The 19,003-nt window shown below is 43.6% G+C and overlaps 1 protein-coding gene across 1 annotated transcript; it reads right to left on the minus strand.

The window, feature by feature from the left end:
• Nucleotides 1-1,778: 1,778 nt before the first annotated feature.
• LOC121289345 (cystatin-like) lies at nt 1,779-5,930 on the minus strand. The gene is made up of 3 exons (XM_041208709.1): nt 5,598-5,930; nt 3,327-3,434; nt 1,779-2,067 (listed from the first exon to the last, which is right to left on the minus strand). Exons 1-3 carry the CDS (start codon nt 5,925-5,927, stop codon nt 1,978-1,980), a joined length of 528 nt encoding a protein of 175 aa, XP_041064643.1. The 5' UTR covers nt 5,928-5,930; the 3' UTR covers nt 1,779-1,977.
• Nucleotides 5,931-19,003: the final 13,073 nt, after the last annotated feature.

Consider the following 19,003-nt stretch of genomic DNA (forward strand, 5'->3'; position numbering starts at 1 on the left):
AACTGCCCTTTGAGAGAAAGCATCACATTTGCCAGACCAACAACTGGTTTTCCTACAGCAAGCTTATCATTTGAACTATTATCTTGTTTACAACTTGTGAAAGTGCACTATTCTCTTAAACTCTATCCTTGTGTGTGCTTGAGTAATGTAGCGTTTATAGACTTTCAGGGTGAATGTGTGAATAAATAATCCTCTATCTAAATCAACGAAGTTATGAAACACAAACAGCTTCCTTTTCAAAAAAAGGACAGATTACGAACAGTAAGGGAAAGGGTTTCAGCTCTCTCCTGACCCTGTCTAACATTTCACTGAGTGGCTGAGAGGCAGAGAAAAATCAGTAGGCCTCTTCTCAGACTGAATTTTTCTATGCCTATGGAAGGTTAGCAAGCAAATTCTGAAAAAATGCATTGGGCCAGTTTGCAGATGAGATCCTTCCTCTGGTGATATTTATGTTGATTGGGATGGGCATGCACTGCTGGCAGTGTGTCGCCAGTTAAAGCTGTTGTGGTGTGAAAGTGGTCAAGTCACATGGCAACTTTGCCAGCATTACGTGGCCATTCTGCTGTGTCAGACCCTTGAAAACCACAAGGCAGCAGCTTCACAGCAGGCGATCATAGCTGCATCAGAATTGGAGAAGAGTTATGATGGGTCACCAGCAGAAAAAGGTAAGTCTGCTGCCTTCCCGTGTTACAGCCTTGCCATTGAATGTGGAATTTGAGAGGGTTCTCTCCAATCACTATGGACCTAACAAGGTCCCAGCTGCCCCAATGTTGATGGCAGCTTCAGCGTGTCCTTTCTGCTCTTGCTATTTGGGCCTCAGCAGTGTCCCCAAATGGTCACAGTGAAGGCTGCCAGCTTCCCTTGCAGTGGGCTGCACTGTCTGCAGCAGGGACCTCCACAAGCCATCCGCCACCCCTAACTGGACAGGAACATGGAGGCAAACTATAAAAATCACTGAAAATTGCGGATCCCAGCTGTAACAACGTAGCTCTTTTCCTTCAACTATCCTCAGCTGATGAAATTAAATGCTGCACTATAGAATTTCTAGTTGAAGTTACCACCAGTAATTTGAGAGCATAGAGTGGGAAACTCAGAACTGAATTGTCACTGGTTCTCATCATTTAAGTAGTTAACTAGAATTCAAGGATTGATCACAGGAGTGGACAGAAAGCATGGGATTTGTGACAGAAAATTAGTTTAAACGGTGGCAGAACAGTAGACTCTAAATTACTTACCCCAATTATGCACTGACATTACACTAATAAAAGCCATTAAAATGCTCACCCAATAGCCGTATCAATTTATCTACCACATAAATAAGCACATCTAAAATGCTTATGTTCATGCTTCTGTTACATGGTGCCTTAGATGTTCTCTTGGGGCAGTGGTAAAATAGAGCACCAGTGAACTTGCAGAAGTCACAATCAGATCTCATCTTGATTCAATTAACTCAACCTAGTCAAGAATAAGAAATAACCCCTTAACAGCTTCCAGTAGCTTTTCCTAACTTGTCCACTGATCTGGGATCAAGATTAATTTATCACTGTACTTCATCCATCCCCAAGAGACTCTAAAGATCAACATTTTTAGAGGAAGCAATTTTCCTGCAAGGATTGGTTTCTTCCATCCATGGAAAATCAAGGGTGTTAATTAAGATTTCCCTAGAACAGTAGGAAATACTGGCAATACCACACGCTGGAAGGCAGGATTTATTAGATTGAAGATGCACAAAGGTCAAGAAAGAAATATAGCAGCCTCACGTTGCTGAGTCATACAAGTTCAGTGTTAGGCATCTTTATTTAACTTAAATGGAAGCTACAGTGATTTTGCTGTGTAGGTGATGCATTTAACATTCATATATCACAATTTCCATAAAATAAAGGCAAAGGTTGCTTTTAGTATACTGAAAGCACAGCAGGAGCTTATCGTCAAACAGCTGTTAACCAAATGCAAATTAATCTGCTGCAATGCAGAAATTCAGTTGTTTGATGGTCTGCACGTCATCATCATCATAGAAATTTCTTCTCTCCAAGGGACTACAAGAACCTCAAAGCTGCAAAGTGTTTTCTGAAAAATTAATAGTTGGAAATTAGATTCCCTTTCCGGGTGCATTCTTGTCACTTAAACTAGATTATGTCATCCCTGCTCCAACAGGGTGGTTTAAACCTGGTAGAAACTCAATTTCCACTGATAGAAATATAGAGTTTTAATCCATTAGAGAAAACAGATGGAGGTGTTTAAAATGTTCAGTGAATCAAGAAAACAGTATTTTTGTTGCGTTTGTCATAGCACCAAGTACTTTAAGATTACATAATGCATTCTTAACACAATTATTCCTGCACAACATTAGAAGTTACCCAAGAACCCATTCTTAAATTTTATCCTAGCTTCATATCAGATCGCACCATTCTGTTGTGAATAAGTGTTTTCTCAAACATGTTAGCACTATAACATTGGTATATAATGTTTTACAAAAAGGTCAGAATTATATATAATTGTATGATACAGTAAAAAATAAATACAAATAACATGGTCATCTAGCTAGAACGAATTATATTTATAGATTAGATGGATGTTTCCATATAATTAAAGATGAAAGCTTTGCAGGTATTATCACTTCACCTTTTCTCCTCTTTAGTTCCTATCATTTTAGGCAAGTGAGTAATCTGTGTATTCAATCTTCTCCTGCCTTTTCTAATAACTCCATTAACACCTAAGTCATGAAGGAGACATATGTTCAAGCTAGAGCTAGCTTCTAGAAAAATCAGAATTACCATTATAAACTTCAAGATTATATTTTGGCCTCATCACTGATGTGTAAGACTTTATTCTCATTCTAGTGAGACAAATTTTGCCTTCTATTCCCTTCCACATCCCTTCCCCATAGAATTTATTCCCTCATCAGGAACAACCTTATACATCAAGAAAGTAGCTAGGCTGCTCTCAACTAATGAAGAGCACAAATTCTGCTGCAAGTTACAGGGCTACTTGCTTTCTTCCAGGGAAAAGCTGGATACAGGTGTTACAAAATTAGTCTAGGATTGAGAAAAGCCCCCATACATAACTTCAAGGTGCACTCCAAAACAAGTGTGCAGGATGCAGCTCCAAGACAAGTCTATTCAGATTTAAAGAATCCAAATAATCTAAAGAAAATGTTTGACCTACAAAGCATCAGAATTGGCACAAAGAAAGTTTTGTAGAGAAGACTATTTGAAGTGGACACCGTTAACAAAACAGGTAATGAATTTCTCCTGCAGATATGTGGGCCAGAGACTACTAAACAGAACCCAAAATCCACAAACTGTGTTCCATTAATGTAAAATTACCTGTGGGGTTTCATGGAATTCACAGGATTCCAGATCATCAACCGCTCCCCGTCTGCATTGTGTTCTCCCCACTTCAGCCTGAATAACGTACTTTAGCCCAGAAACAATCTGAAAGGAAGAAAACAAATGACCAAATCCAGATTAGTAAAAAATCTGAAGGCATGAACCAAAATGTAAGAATTATTTTTTGCAAGCGTTAAATATGGTCCACTGCTGAAAATTCATTTCTGCACAAAATGTAATCTCCAGTAATCTGAATTAAGCATGAAACAGGAATTTTGTGCCAGAAATTCTAATTTTCACAATTTATTAACAAACTGTTAATCCTTCAACTGTTCTCAACCTGCACAAATAAAACTTTGGCTTGCCACTGTGTCAGTATGCAGTTCCATTTCCAGGCAAACCCGCTTATTGACAGAAAGCAAAACTGAAAAGCTGCCCAGTACAATTTGCAGTCAGTGATTTAATGGAAGTTTGTGGTGCAGTTTTGAGTGGCAAATCAAAGTTTGATTTGTGACCGTTGAGAAAAGTCTTTTAATTCAAAGTTATTGAGTTCAAATTTTAGCATTGTTCCTGTTGCATTCCCCCTGTCTCAGTGGAACTACTCTTAACTGAATCAGGAGGCTGTGAGTTGGAGCTCCACTCTAGATACCTCAGCGCATAATCTAGGCTGACACTTCAGTGCAGCACTGAAGGACTGCTGCAATGCCAGAGGTGCTGACTTTGGAGGAGACATTAAACCATTTCTGTCCTCTTTCACAGCATCTTTGCTGTGCTTGCCTACAAAATGAACTCTGACCACACAGGCCAAGTCCTCACTTGTTGCATGCCTGAAAATGGGAGGTTTAAGTGAAAAAACATTAAGCGAATAGTTTTCCCATTATAACCAATGTAAAAGCTGCAATTAGGTTCTGCAGGGCCTTTATCAGAAAGGAACATTAAACACCGCAAATTGAAATACTTACATTGCTAAATTCCTACATTGGTAAATGAAATAACTATTTACCTCCCACTTGCTACCTGACCCTTCCTCTTGCCACACATCCTGCTCCCTAACCCTCCCTCTCACCATCTCTCCCACTCCCCAACCCTCCTATCCCCATCAATCTTGCTCATCAAAACTCCTGCCCACCACACATCCTCCTCCCTGATCCTCCCTCTTGCTGCTTCCCTTTCCTTAGCTCTTGATATGAGGAAGGCTCTGGAGATGAGCGGCAAGAGGAGAAGCTTCAACTTGCAGGAGGTAATCTGCAAACCGGAGGATTGGCAACAAACCAGAGGGTCAGTGAGAAAGAGGTTTGATGAGAGGCCACTCCAAAATGGTACTGATTGGGTCATGTGATCCTATGTTAGACCTGGTGGGAAAAAACTTTATATCAAAACTCCCAATGCCAAACTCAAATATGGACTCCATTAAAAGCTGAACAACTTTAAACAGGGACTTTCTATCTTAACTATCACCAAGGTTACCTACTTCCACCTCCATAACATCACCCGACTCAATCCCTTCCGCAGCTCATCCGTGCATTTGTTGCCTCTAAATTTGACTATTCCAATGGTCTCCTGACCAGCTTTCCATATTCTATCCTATGCAAACTTGTGTCTATCCAAAACACTGCCAACTGTATTTTAACTTGCATTCATCACCCCTGTGTTTGCAGCCCTCTATTGACCTCTGGTCCAACAGCACCTCTATTTTAAAATGCTAATCCTTCTTTTCAAGATCCCCCATGTACATGTCCTTCCTTTCTCTAATTTCCTCCAGCCTGTCAATCCTCAGAGATATCTGCACTCTTCCAATCCTGATCTCGAGCATTCCCAATTTTAATCCTTTCCCACTTGACAGCATGCCATCAGCTGTTTGGCCTCTAAACACTACAATTCCCTCCATAAATGTTTCCATGTCTTTCCCCTCCTATAAAATCCTCCTAAAACCCCTACATCTTTAACCAAGCTTTTAGCCATCTGTCCTGATATCTCCTTCTGTGACTCCCTACCAAAGCTGTTTTAATTAATAACACTCCTGATACCTTGGGACATTATACTACATTAAAGGGCTTTGCTATCTCTTTTTTCAGTTCTGGTGGGCATTAACCAAAACACACAGCACCTTTCCCAGTTACTTGCAGGATGTTGTCAAACTTCCCCATGGTTTGAACCAAGGTTCACTTCCCCACGAAACCTACCCTCCCCCATCCCAACTCCTCCCTTTAAACTTGGACTCTTTTTTTCCTGGAGAAGGGGTTGAACACTCCTCATCTCCCCGGTTACCTGCTGCTGGGCAGACACGATCCTCATGATCTTGTAGAGGTACATGTCGTTGGACGCCTTGTTGTACTCGCTCATGGCGAAGTGCGCGGCATCCAGCACCTCCGGCTGCTCCGTGGACACGGATTCGAGCGCGCCGAACAGTTGCGCACAAATCACCAGAGACGCCAGGAACACAACAGCCACCACTCCCCGCGCCACCCCCAACATCATGACACTCCCGACTTGTCGAAAGCTAAGTGTCCAGAAGCCGTTTGCCTCTTGCTTTATAAAGAGCGGCCGCGGGGCCGGGCCACGTACATCACCGACCCCTCCCTCCCCTGCCTTCGTCATCACCCTTAGACAACCAATCGGAGTGTGGGCAGGCGGCCCTGAGACTCTGAGTGACACTTGGGAGTGATTTAATAGATGGGCTGAGCCGAAGAATTGATGGGTCAGGCTTTCATAATAGGAAAGCCCTGTTGTGTAAGGGGAAATGGGCAGTTTACAAGTTTCAACTTGGATAATTGGCACCAGTGCCTTCAAAAGTAATGTCACAGCCCCAGAGAAGTTAACAGCTTAAAGAACAAGCCTGGACTTCTGAAGGGGGTACAGGAACAGAAGGATCTGTGAGCTATTTGTGCACAAATCATCGAAGGTGGCCGGGCAGAGAGTGGCTTATATATAAATCATACTGAATCCTGGGATTTATAAATAGGGCATAGGGTACAAAAGCAAGGAAGTCATGATGAATTGGTATAAAACCCTGGTTCAGCCTCGACAGGAGTATTGTGTCAAATTCTGGGCATTAGACTTTAGGAAGGATGTGAAGGCATTAGAGAGGGTGCAGAAAAGATTCACGAGAATGGCTCCAGCGATGAGAAACTTCGTTATGTGGATACTTTGGACAAGCTGGGGTAGTTCTCCTAGGAAAAGAAAAGATTAAAAGGAGATTTGATAGAAGTGTTCAAAATCATGAGTGGCTTGGACAGAGTAGATGGGAAGAAACTGTTCTTGTTGGTGGAAGGGTGGAGAACAAAAGGACACTGATTTAAAGTGATTGGCAATAGAAGCAATGACAACATGAGAAAAAGCAATTTTATGTAGTGTGTGGTTAAGATCTACAATGCTGTGCCTGAGAATGTTCTGAGGCAAATTCAATTGGGGCCTTCAAAAAGAATTGGATTATACTCGAACCGGAAAAATTTTCAGGGTTACATGGAAAATCCGTGTGAGTGGCACTCGGTGAGTTGTTCTTGCAGAGAGCTGGGAAGTTCACAATGGGCTGAATAGCCTCCTTATGTGTTGCAACCATGCAATGATTCTGTGATTCCATGAATATTAATCAGCCTATCACACTTCAAGACAAGGATCTCAAGATTTAGTTAGATAGCACCCATTTTTAAAATGGCATGTGTGATATTTTGGCTCCAAAATGGCATCCACAGGACATGCACACACTTCTGATGCTATCTGTGGCAGTTCCATCTTGATGAGAGCATTAGCTCCAATATTGGGAGCATGTGCCAGAAGTGTGCAGGGTAGGTCAACAATCAGTGTGTAAAGTTGACTTGATGCCAGCTAGTGCCATTTTGGAGCTTAACTTTACGGTCAGTGTTCTGCCTCAAACTTGCACAGCTTGAACATGCATTTAGCAGCAGGAGGGATCTCCCATTAGCATTATTTAAAGAGATCAACTACTTTCAGGTTAGTTGCCATTCATTGTTGAGATTTTAGAAGTGTTTGGTGGTGAGTACTGTTTGTTCAAGTTGCTGAAGCCTACAGGTAGTAGCGTGGTCCTGGCTTGAGGATTCTGTAGAACACACTTTCTCCCAGACGTGGCAGCAATCACTTGGACAGCATGACAGGGAGAATGAGCAAAGGTGATACAGCAGGACAAGCTGGAAGACTGAAAAGGAGGAAGAGAAGGGGGGAGAAGACCTCTCAGCAGGAGCCCATATCTGTCCAGGGTGTTGAAGGAAAAATTCTCCTAACTCAGCCTTGGTGAGGAACAGTGTGTCAGAAGTCTCCACTTCACTCAGGAGGTGTTCACTGAAAACCACAGTTTCGGCCCCACAGCAGGGTGAGGTCAACAAAACCTGTGGCTGTGAAGCTGATTGTGGCTAGTTCTTTAAATGTCTGGCTCCTTCCAGGCTGCAAGCATATTTGTAATATTTCCCAATTCGCCACTCACTGTTGCTAGTAGGTTAGAGTTCATGAATAATGGCTGGAGAGGTGGCGCAGGAGAGAGGGCTTTAGATTATTGTGACATTGGGACCTGTTCTGTGGAGGTAGAACTTGTGCAAGCTGGATAGGTTACACATCAGCAGAGCCAGGAGCAATATCCTCATGGGGCAATTTGCTAGTGCCATTGGGGAAGGTTTAAACTAACTTGGCAGGGGATGGGGACCAGAATGTAGCATTATAAAGGAGAAACAGATGCACAAAAGATTGGGAAAAACAGCAATAGAGTAAGAAATAGTAAGGTATTAGTAAGTTATTAAGAGGGAATGCAACAATAATATGGTAAATATGGGTGGTGAGCTACAGGTGCAGATAGCCACATGGGAATGTGATGTTGTGGTGATAACAGAAACCTGGCTCAAAAAAGGGCACCAATACAAAAGCAAAATACTGCAGATGCTGGAAATCTGAAACAAAAACAAAAAATGCTGAAGATATTCTGCAGGTCAGGCAGCATCTATGAAGAGAAACAGTGTCAACATTTCAGGTTGGGATGAGTTTTTATCAACTGAATAGAGATCAAAATGAGACCTTGACCTGAAACATTAACTCCGTTACGCTCCACAGACTAACTTATTGGTATTGGTTGTTTAGTTTTTAGAAGTGTTTTGTGGTGAGTACTATTTATTCAAGTTGCTGAAGTTTATAGGTAGTGGTGTGGAAGATCCTGAAGAACCTGGTCCTGATTCAACAGGACTGTCATGACCCGAGTGAGAGGGAGTTCGTAGGTGTGCACCTGGTCAGGGTTAACCTTATCCATGAACCTTGAATGCCATGTGGCTGCCATTGAAAGTGTCTCAAGGGCAGAATCCATTAAGTGGGGAGTGTGAGATCCCATGTACTGGAGGTCGAGTTGGAAAGACTGTGAAATTGCACGTGTGCCACAATTGTATGGGAAGTGATGCGAGTGCTTGTAACTACATGAAGCACGTCTTTGTTGTAGAGACTACTTAAAGTGAAATTTAACCTTCAATTTGAAGTATCATTTACCAGTTAGTTAATGTTTGAATTATATTGATTTTTGTTTAATCGATATAGTAAAAGTTCTAAAAAAAATGAAACCTTGTCCATCAATACTTTCTGTTGGAGTCATGGGAATTCCTTTTTTAAAAATTTATTGGTCTCTACGGAGATTGTCATACAAGGAAAGCTTAAAATGAACTGGTGGAAACATACACTGATATTCTGTGTTCATCTGGCTCATTCCAAAACTCTAAGCATGGTCAAGCAGCCCAGATTTCCAACACACACTTGTATTGTATATGAGAGCTCTCATCAGGTCCAGGAGCAGTTCAAGTAGGAGGCCCATCATACCTGCTCACCCTACACATTGGATGCTCAGAGAAGAACACTGTGGGGGAAACATACAATCAACAATTGGGGAGCAGCCCTTCCAAAAATGAAAAAGGGATGGCAACCTGGGATACCGCATGAATATATGGAAGACAATGTCCGACAGCTAAGCCAAGCTGAGTCAAACTGTTTTACACGCTTGTCAAATACTCATCAGTGACATCACCCAAAAGCAATTCTCGGTTATGCATTTGAGAGGAAGTGAGTGGTTAGGGATTGGATTTGCACTGCCTGAGGGTGTGGTAGAGGCAGGTTTAATCAAGGCCTTCAAAAGAAAATTGGATAATTAGCCGAAGAGAAAAAAATTGCCGGGCTATGGAGAAAAGGCAGGGGATCGAGTGAGACTAGGTGAGTTTCTCTTGCAGAGAGACGGCACGGACACAGCAGGCTGAACAACCTTCTTCCTGTGCTGTACCAATTCTATGATTCTGTATAAGTACATGAGAGTGAAAGGCATAAAAAGATATGTTGATAGGGTGAGATGAAGTAAATAGAGTGGGAGGAAGCTCATGTGGAGCCTTAACCCTGGCATAGACTAGTTGGGCTGAATGACCTGGTTCTGTAAATTCTATGCAATATTGTTTAGCTTTGGCCATAGATTGGACAGATGACCAGGACATTGAATTGACTCAGATATCACTAGGTTATGTAACATTCTCCATCCTGATAGCCAAAGGTGCCAGGAAAGATAGATAAATGACATGTCCTCTTTTCAATGGGCCAGTGGGAGTGGCTTCAGCATGTCAAATGCCACTGAACGTTGTTCCAACATCACCTTGGGAATGTGCCATTAATGAAATATTAGGCCACAGCCTGGCCACAATGGTAGCCCTCTGCTGAGTCCAGTTGGTCCTTCTCCCTTTTTCCCCATGGCCCTATAAAGTTTTTCTCTTGAAGTGTATATAAATTCATTTTTCAAAGTTGCTATTGAATCTTCTTTTGCCACACTTTCAGGTAGTGCATTTCAGGTCATCCAAATTCACTGTGTTAAAAGAAATTCTCTTCATCCCTGTCCATCTGCATTACCTTAAATCAATGTTCCCAGAAGGTTGTAGGCTCAAGTTCTGTGCCAGAAATCTGAGCACATAATCTAGGCTGGCACTTCAAGGCAGTACTGAATGAGCACTGCTCTGTTGAAGGTACTGTCTTCTGAATGAGACATTAAACTGAGGGTCCATCTGCTGTCTCAGGTGGACATTAATGATCCCACGACACCATGTTGAAGAAGAACAGGTGAGTTCTCCCATGTGTTTTGTCCAGCATTTATCCCTCAACCAACATAACTAAAACAGAAATATCTGGTTACTTAACTACATTCTAGTTTGTAGGTCTTTGTTGTGTGCAAACTGGCTGCCATGATTCCTACATTTTAACAGAGTCTACTTCAAAAGTCCTTAATTGGTTGTAAATTGTTTTGGGATGTTTTGAATTGAAGAATACAATATCAATGTATGTCTGTTTTTCTCACTATGCAACCTATGTAGACTAAAATATTTATTTCAATGGTACATCAGTTTCTATCAGGCTGCATATATTTTGCCCCTGTTATCTTTTGGCAGCAGACTGAGAGAGCATCTTAGTGCGCTCATGTGTCCTGTTCCAGGTGGTTCCTCCAACCTGTTCGCCCTTTGTAACAATCAGATGGGCAAAGATAATCAGAGTTGAAAAATAAAACCAGAAATTGCAACATGTACACTCTGCACTTTATATTTGCAGTGGTTCCAGGACAGATTGCTAAATGAGATGCAGGTCACAAATGAATCCTTGGTCTTATCAGGAATGCCAATGTACACTACAGTGTGGAAAATCATTATTTGGTGGTGTTTTGCAATTTTTAACCAACAAAATACTTTTTTGTAAAAAGTAGTAACAACAATTTTAATGAGAGGGAGCTGTGACTTAGCTGGGAGTTTTCATGTGCCAATGGTAGCTGTGGTAACAGAATTGAGAAATATAGGTACTCTGACTAACTTTGACTGACCTACATAGCCATTTTCATGTTGTTTTGTAATACATGGCAGTTGAGCACAGCAGGTTGAATGTTAGGAAATAAAATATGTTGGGAAATGAAATAAAACCTGCAGATTTGACTGTCGTATGAAGGCTTCACCATGGCAATATTGGAAAAGGAGTCGGCCATTTAACCCCTCAAGTTTGTTCCACCATTTAACTAGATCATGGCTGATCTATATCTTAAATCCATCTATTTCCTCTTGGGCCAGAAATTTCCCCCTGTCAGCGGGGTTGTGCAGGGGTGGGTGGGGGCAGACACAAACCCGATCGGCACCCCCAATTGGGGACGCGTTGCCATTTTATGTGGGCGGGCCAATTAAGGCCCGCTCAGCGTGATGCTCGCCCAGAAGCACTGAATATTCCCTGTGAGGGCGAGAGTAGATTCCCTGAGAGGTTCCCTGCGCTCTTTTGTGCATGCGCGCGAAAGAGCACAGAGATCTCCCCGAGGAACAGAGGTGCCTCAGGGAGATTTGTTTCAGTGCTAAAGTATTAAATAAAGGTTTTTAACTCTTTTAAAACATGTCCCCTCATGTGACACTATCACATGAGCTGGGACATGTCAAAGGATAAATGTATACATTTTTATTAGATTTTAAAACACTTCATGAAACCTCATCCCACCCGTGGATGAGGTTTCATGAAAAACGCGAAGGCTGCCTGGGCTCTTCGCCTGCCTGCCAACCTTAAAGTTGGATGGGCAGCTCATTAAATTGAATTAATTAGGTTTGTAATGGCCTTAATAGGCCTTTGACAGATCGGCAGGCATGCAGCTGAGTTGGCTGTGCGCCCGCCGAACTGAAAATCTAAAGGATGTGCAGTGACGTCGGGATGCCTGCCCGACATCACCGTGCATCATTTTATGCATCGGCGAGCGAGCCCCATCCCCACTCGCCGACAGGAAATTTCTTCCCTTCTGTAATCCTTATATCCATGCCTAACAAAAGTCTATCAATCTCAATTTTGAATGTTTTGATTGACCCAGCTTCAACAGCTTTTTGAAATAGGGTATTCCAGATTTCTGTTGCCCTTTGTATGAAGAAGTGCTTCCTAATATCACCCCTAAAAACACAACTCTGATTTTAAGAATTTGTCCCATGTTCTGGACTCTCCCAATCTTTTAATCATCTTATACGCCTCAGTTAGATTGTCCATAAATTTTCTACATGGGGGGAATACAAAAGTAGCCTATGCAACCTTTCCTCAATTTAAATCTTTTAGCCTCAGTATTATTCTGGTGAATCTCACTGCAACCCCTCCAGGACTAATATGTCCTTCCTGAAGTGGTACACAGAGCTCAACAGAGAAATCTAAGTGGGGTCTAACCAGAGCATTAAATCATGGTGCCATAACCTCCAACCCTTTGCATTCTAACCTCTTGAGATAGAGTCGCAACATTTCATTGACTTTTTAGTTGACTTTCACGTCAGGTACTGAAGGTGGGCAGAGGTAATCTTTATTTTTTGTTACTCTTTGTCTGTAAAAAATATATCTCAAAGTCCAAGGAAGAATTGATTAGTTTTTGGTGAAGTTACAGATCCAGGCCTGAAATTTTATAAAGGAGTTAGATAGGGATAGGGCAAATTCACTTTTTAAAAATATATATTTTGGGTTTCATTTAGAATGCTGTTGATTGTTTTAGAATATTGTGGATTGTCTCAGCTGCTGATGGTTGAATTTGTCACAGCTGTAAAACATCTGAGCAGAGTTTTCAAGGCAGGTTGTTGGATATGGATTGGACTGGAGCTCTCCATTGAGATGGAAGCTCTTAATAACAATATTTGTTTTTTCAGTTTATAGTTACTAAGCATCAACCAGATAGGAAAAAGCCTCAAGGAAGAACTTAATAATTGTAATCATATTGAGTTAATGCAGTGTGGTGGAAGTGCACACCCTGTTGAGTGCCCTTTTCACTTGTACCTATTTTCTAGTTTTTAGTGATTTCTGTACTTGAACCCTTTATCCTTCTTGCTCCTTTGCAGTTCCCAGTTTCTCACTCTGACCCGTCTTGTTTAGATTCAAGGTGGATGCCTCACCCATCCCCACGTTGAATTCAGCCTACCACAGTTCTGCCCATTTAATCTACCAATGTTCTTTTGCAATTTTCTGCTTCAATCTACAGCATTTACTGTGTCACTTAATTTGTTGTCTTCAGCAACCGTAGATATATGTCCCTCTATCCTTCACCTACATTACTTATATAGTGAAAGGATAAGGTCCCAATATAGATCCTTGGTGATATCCTGCCAACTTGAGTACATTCCCATGATCCATACTTTCTGATCCCTAGCTCCTAACCAATTTCCTACCCATGCCAATAGGTTGCCTCCAATTCCTTGTACTCTGATTTTTGTTAATAGTCTCTGACAGGGAATTTTGTTGAGTGCTTTCTGGAAGATCATATCAATAACATTCAAAGATATTGCCCCATCAACCATTTTAGTTACCTCTATCTCGCCAGCAGGTGGAGGATGTGGGGCCGAGCATTCAGCGGCAAGAGGCGGAGACTGAGGCAACAGCCGTGTTATCAGTTGATACTGGTGGATGTGCTGGTGTCATTTTTAAAAGGCTGCCAGCACTGGAACACTTCTTCAAGCCGCCATCCTGCTTCTGCATCCCCTTCAGACCTGCTTCAATCACCCACTCCAAACCTGCATCCACCATCCCCTCCAAACCTGCATCCACCATCCCCTTCAAACCTGCACCCACCATCCCCTCCAAACCTGCACCCGCATCCCCTCCAAACCTGCATCCACCATCCCCTCCAAACCTGCATCCACCATCCCCTCCAAACCTGCATCCTCCATCCTCTCCAAACCTGCATCCACCATCCCCTCCAAACCTGCATCCACCATCCCCTCCAAACCTGCATCCACCATCCCCTCCAAACCTGCATCCTCCATCCCCTCCAAACCTGCATCCACCATCCCCTCCAAACCTGCATCCACCATCCCCTCCAAACCTGCATCCACCATCCCCTCCAAACCTGTATCCTCCATCCCCTCCAATCCTGTATCCTCCATCCCCTCCAAACCTGTATCCTTCATCCCCTCCAAACCTGCATCCACCATCTGCTCCAAACCTGCATCCACCATCCCCTCCAATCCTGTATCCTCCATCCCCTCCAAACCTGCATCCACCATCCCCTCCAATCCTGTATCCTCCATCCCCTCCAAACCTGCATCCACCATCCCCTCCAAACCTGCATCCACCATCCCCTCCAAACCTGCATCCACCATCTCCTCCAATCCTGTATCCGCCATCCCCTCCAAACCTGTATCCGCCATCCCCTCCAAACCTGTATCCACCATCCCCTCCAAACCTGTATCCGCCATCCCCTCCAAACTGGAGACCACCCCACCTAACCAAGCAAGCCTGGATGGTGATTGCAGAGCAGGTCTGCAAACCTGAGGTCGCCTGGAGAACCTGGCTGCAGTACCGCAAGCATGTTAATCCGCCATCCCCTCCAAACCTGCATCCGCTATTTCCGCTCTGCATGGGTGAGTACCACAACCCAGTTCCCTTAGAGGTCAGTAAATGGATAAATGTAAGGCTGCAGCTGCTGGGGAGGGAGAGCTCACCAGCTCAGTAGTAATGGAGTGAGGCTGCAGCATTTTCTATGAAAGGAATGGATGTGTCTCTGCCAAGGACTGCTGGCCTGGAGTGGTGACCCTTGCAAGGTCGCTCCAGAGTGCTACATACCTGCCAGTGGCCCCAAAATCAGCAGCTAAGATATCACCTACATAGGCATTATTCCTGTTCTTGTGGCGTGATTAACATTACTCTTGTGTGTTCCTGCATGAGAAGAGGGCCCACAATGTCAAGGAAAGGACCCATACCATTGGTAGGATCTCATTTCAAGTTATCCTGATGCCCATGGAGAAGGAGGTGCTTGAGCTGGCAGGGCAGCATGGTGGCCACTCCCTCATGGATGATGAGGTTGGAGTGCAATTGCAAGAGGGTGAGGAACCTCATGAAGGAGCCTTAGGTGTGAAGGAATAATGGTGTTCCTGTGTCCTCCACTGTATATACATCAAACTGAGTACCAGTTGATTCTGCAGACTCATGCTTGAAAGGGCAAAATTCTTTGATCCTTCTGTTCTGTCCCACAGGATAACCACATGAACAGACTGCAACTGTTTCTGGAGAACAGCCATCCACCTCTAAGGAGGAGGAGGAGACCTCAGAGATACAGCATCAGATCATTCTCCCATTACCTCAACCAGCGCAGTTACTTTCATGTCACTGGATGACTGCTCACAAATAAGTCCAGGGTCATAACCTGATATGATCACCACACACGCCACATGCCTGACCAGCTCTCAAAGGTTTTGACAGCTGAGGGCACTGACAACCAGAGGACTTTGGGAGTCCAGGCCCATCTTGAGCCTCCGGCTGAGGAGTGCCTTTGGACTCATCAGTAGGAGATCAGATGCTGGAAGTTTAGCATGAGGTGTGTGAAGATCTGGCGGTGCTTTCAGAGGGTTTGTGCACTGTGACTCGCACAGTGGAAGAGTCCATCCAGGCCATGAGTGCCACGATCTCCCTTTGTGTGCCTCGCCACCTTCATTGAGAAATTGGCGGCTCTCACGGAGAGTCAGATCCAGCAGAGCAGTCAGTGGCTGTGAGGGATGCCCGAGGGCCTGCATGCCATCACCTTGTCCATGAGCTTTACACAGCAGTGCTAAGGCCTGTGGTGGATGAGTTGCCTGGAATCTCCACCAGCTCCTTGTCCATCTCAGGTGAATAGGGAGATACAAGTGTGTTTCCATCCTAGGATTCCTCACTGGTAACAGTGGTCACTTCTTTATTGGGTTGCCCTTGCTGCCAGCAATCCAACCTTGAAGGCGCATGGTGGGGTGAAGAGCTCAGGCACCTTGCAGAGCCTGGGTATGTAGGCATTGTGTCTGCTTCACGGATACCGTTACACACTTGCAAGGTATGTTGGTGGTGGTCACAGTTGTGCGCTGAATCTCTTCCTGTTAATGAAGGCCACAGGCTGGACTGTGGGAGTCTTGATGGCCACATGTGTACAGTCTTCAAACCTTGCAGCTGGGGAATCCAGGAATGGCCCCAAATCTTCTGTCTCTCTGCGACTGACTCTCCAGATCAGTGTGATAGTGTAGGTATTGGCTGGTCCTCCTGAAGAAAGCATTGGTCACTACCTTGATGCAATAGTATGTCACTGGGAGATACCACACATGTCTCCAGTGGGCCCCTGGAATGAACCAGAGGTGTAGAAATTAAGGGCCACAGGGCCTCAGCTCGTCCATCATCATGGCACAAAGATCTGTGACAGCCTCTCAGAGAAATGTAGGCTTTGGCGACATTGCTGCTCTGATATCTCGAGGTAGCTCATCCTCTGTCTGTATATCCTTGCTGCAGGCTACCATTTTCTCTACACTGGAGCCTGCTTGTGATCTGCAGTTTCCCCACCCTGAGGTAGCCAGGTGGATGGCCATGTGATTGTTGCTGTCTAGATCTCTGTGCCTGCACTCTCCTCCCTCTTAGGCTCTCCTCCTCGCTGTAAGACCAATCTCCTGAGAGGAAAATGCTTGTGGCAAGTGGATACAACCACTCATCCCCATGCTTTCTCCAACTTCCCCACCCAGCCACAGGCCGCCATCCAGAGAGACTCTCCCCCTGCACCCACTCCAGCGGTGGTCTGGAAGCTGAATCTATTTTTTAATTCAAAACTTAAAACTTCTGGAGAGAGGCCATCTCCCTTTTGAAGCATCACTTACCTTCCATTGTAACCTGCTGCTCCTTGCAAGCTGGAAGGGAGATTGGTCCTCCCAGCTTTGAAAGCTTGCCCACTGCCATTAATTGATAGAGAACTTGTCTCCATGCCAGTTAAGGGCGGTGGGGGGTGGGGGGGGGGGGGGGGGGGGGGGGGGGGGGGGCGGGTGGTGCCGCAGGAGGTTTTCATTGAAAATCCCAGTGAACAACTTGTATCTCCCGGAGTTGGGTTCTGGATCTGGAAACAGTCCTGACTTCTGTTCCCTGGCCCCAGAGGGAAAATCCTGCGCAGAGTGTAGGGATACTGGATATGTAGTCAAATTTTCAGGCTGTGACTAGTGGCACATCCCAGGGTTCTGTGCTGGGGCCTCAGCCTTTGACTGTATTTAGAAATAACTTATATGGAGAAATCAAGAGCCATATCTAAGTTTGCCGAGGGATCTAATTTACATGGCATGGTAAATGATGTAGATAGGAGCAGAAAGCTGCAAAAGGTCATGATAGATTAAATGAGTGGGCAGGTGGTGTTTTTAACGTGAGGAAGTATGAGGTCATCCATGTTAACTTAAAAAAGATAGATCAAAGTATTTTCTAACCTGTGAAGGAGCAAAGAGATTTAAGGGTTGATTGAAAAGTTCAAAACTGAGATGGATATATTTTGTTAGTCAAGGGCATTAAGAGTTACAGAACAAAAGCAGTTAGATGAAATTAAAATAGCGATCAGCCATGATCTAACTGACTGGTAAAATAGTCTCTATGGGTTGAGTGACCTCCTTGTGTTCCTTGTTCCTATTCTGCCATGGTGAACTCTTCATATGCTTGTCAGTTATCTACATCAGGTTTTACTTTATCTCCCAACACATTTTACTTCTCAACATTTGTTATTTTCCAAGATTCACTCCTGTTGTGCTGTGCTGAGCTGCCAAGTATTACAAAACAACATGAACATGAGTGTGTAGATAGATCAGCTGAACAGTTGTAGTCTGTTTTTATGCCCTTTTGTTCTCAAAAATATAATTTCACCAACAGTAATTCAGATATTGCAATCTTTCCCAAATGCTTGCTGAGACATTTTACTGCTCCCTAAAATAAATAGTTTGGAATATTCTGTTTTGATTTCTCCTCTATTTGGGTGAGTGCCCGAAGCCAGTTCCTGTCATTGCGTCAAAGGAAAAACCACGGAATTTTATACCAAGTCCAACAAACAGGAAATTGCAACGCAGGTTTCAGACGACTGTCTCATCTGACCCCACCTTAACTTTGTAAAAGTAACACCATCTATTGGGCCAAATACACAAATATTTTGCTTATGGTAAGTTATTAACTATATCTATAGAAAATCCATTGTGCTTTTTTCATGCCAAATTAAACAATTTGACTGTTGACCTATTTGAAATAAATTTCAGAAGAAAGTAATTCAATTTAAAAGGCTGAAATTTCAATTGACCTTTGATTTTTTTCAACAATTCTGGTTGAACATGTCACCAAATTAATTAGATTCATAACATAACACACCCATTAATAAAGTTACATAATTACCCCTAGAATGATGAAACTTATACATCTCATATTCCTTAAGTTGTATACCCCATTCCTTGATTGCGGAACCCTTCCACCTCTTAAGATGATGGTTTGTGCCATGTTGGTCAACTCTCTGTTAAGCATCACCCGGTGTGGCTCAGGAGGCCCACTAAGGCATGGCAGTCTCTGCAGCATTTGCTGCTGAGGAAAACAGTGGGCTGAAAAGGTGCATGATTCTCTGGCCTCTGTTTTCTCTGGGCCAACTTCTTGGCCAGCTAAGCTTTACGTTTCTGCTCACCTTTTTGAATGCCCTTCCAAGCAGTCAGCCTCCAAAGGTCACAGCCGTCAGTGACTGACTCCCAGTTGTCATTTCAACATCCACCATCTTCATGTCTTGCTTACAGATGTCCTTGTAGCGGAGGTTTGCACACCTAGCAGTTTGTGACCCGGTGGCCAGTTCACCGTACAGAAAATCTTTGGCTATATGGTTGCCATCCATCCAATGAACTTGACCAAGCTAATGCAGGCGTCATTAGCTTAGCAATGAGTGTATGCTGATGGAA

This window comes from Carcharodon carcharias, chromosome 2 (genome assembly GCF_017639515.1).
Source record: "Carcharodon carcharias isolate sCarCar2 chromosome 2, sCarCar2.pri, whole genome shotgun sequence".
Lineage (NCBI taxonomy): Eukaryota > Metazoa > Chordata > Chondrichthyes > Lamniformes > Lamnidae > Carcharodon > Carcharodon carcharias.

Bases quoted from the DNA above. Each gene is read 5' to 3' on its own strand.
- LOC121289345 (XM_041208709.1), bottom strand. From the start codon at position 5,927: ATGACGAAGGCAGGGGAGGGAGGGGTCGGTGATGTACGTGGCCCGGCC. The intron at 3,435-5,597 runs GTAACCGGGGAG...TCTTCCTTTCAG, and splicing joins TCGTGTCTGCCCAGCAGCAG to ATTGTTTCTGGGCTAAAGTA. The intron at 2,068-3,326 runs GTAATTTTACAT...TTAATTTTTCAG, and splicing joins AATTCCATGAAACCCCACAG to AAAACACTTTGCAGCTTTGA.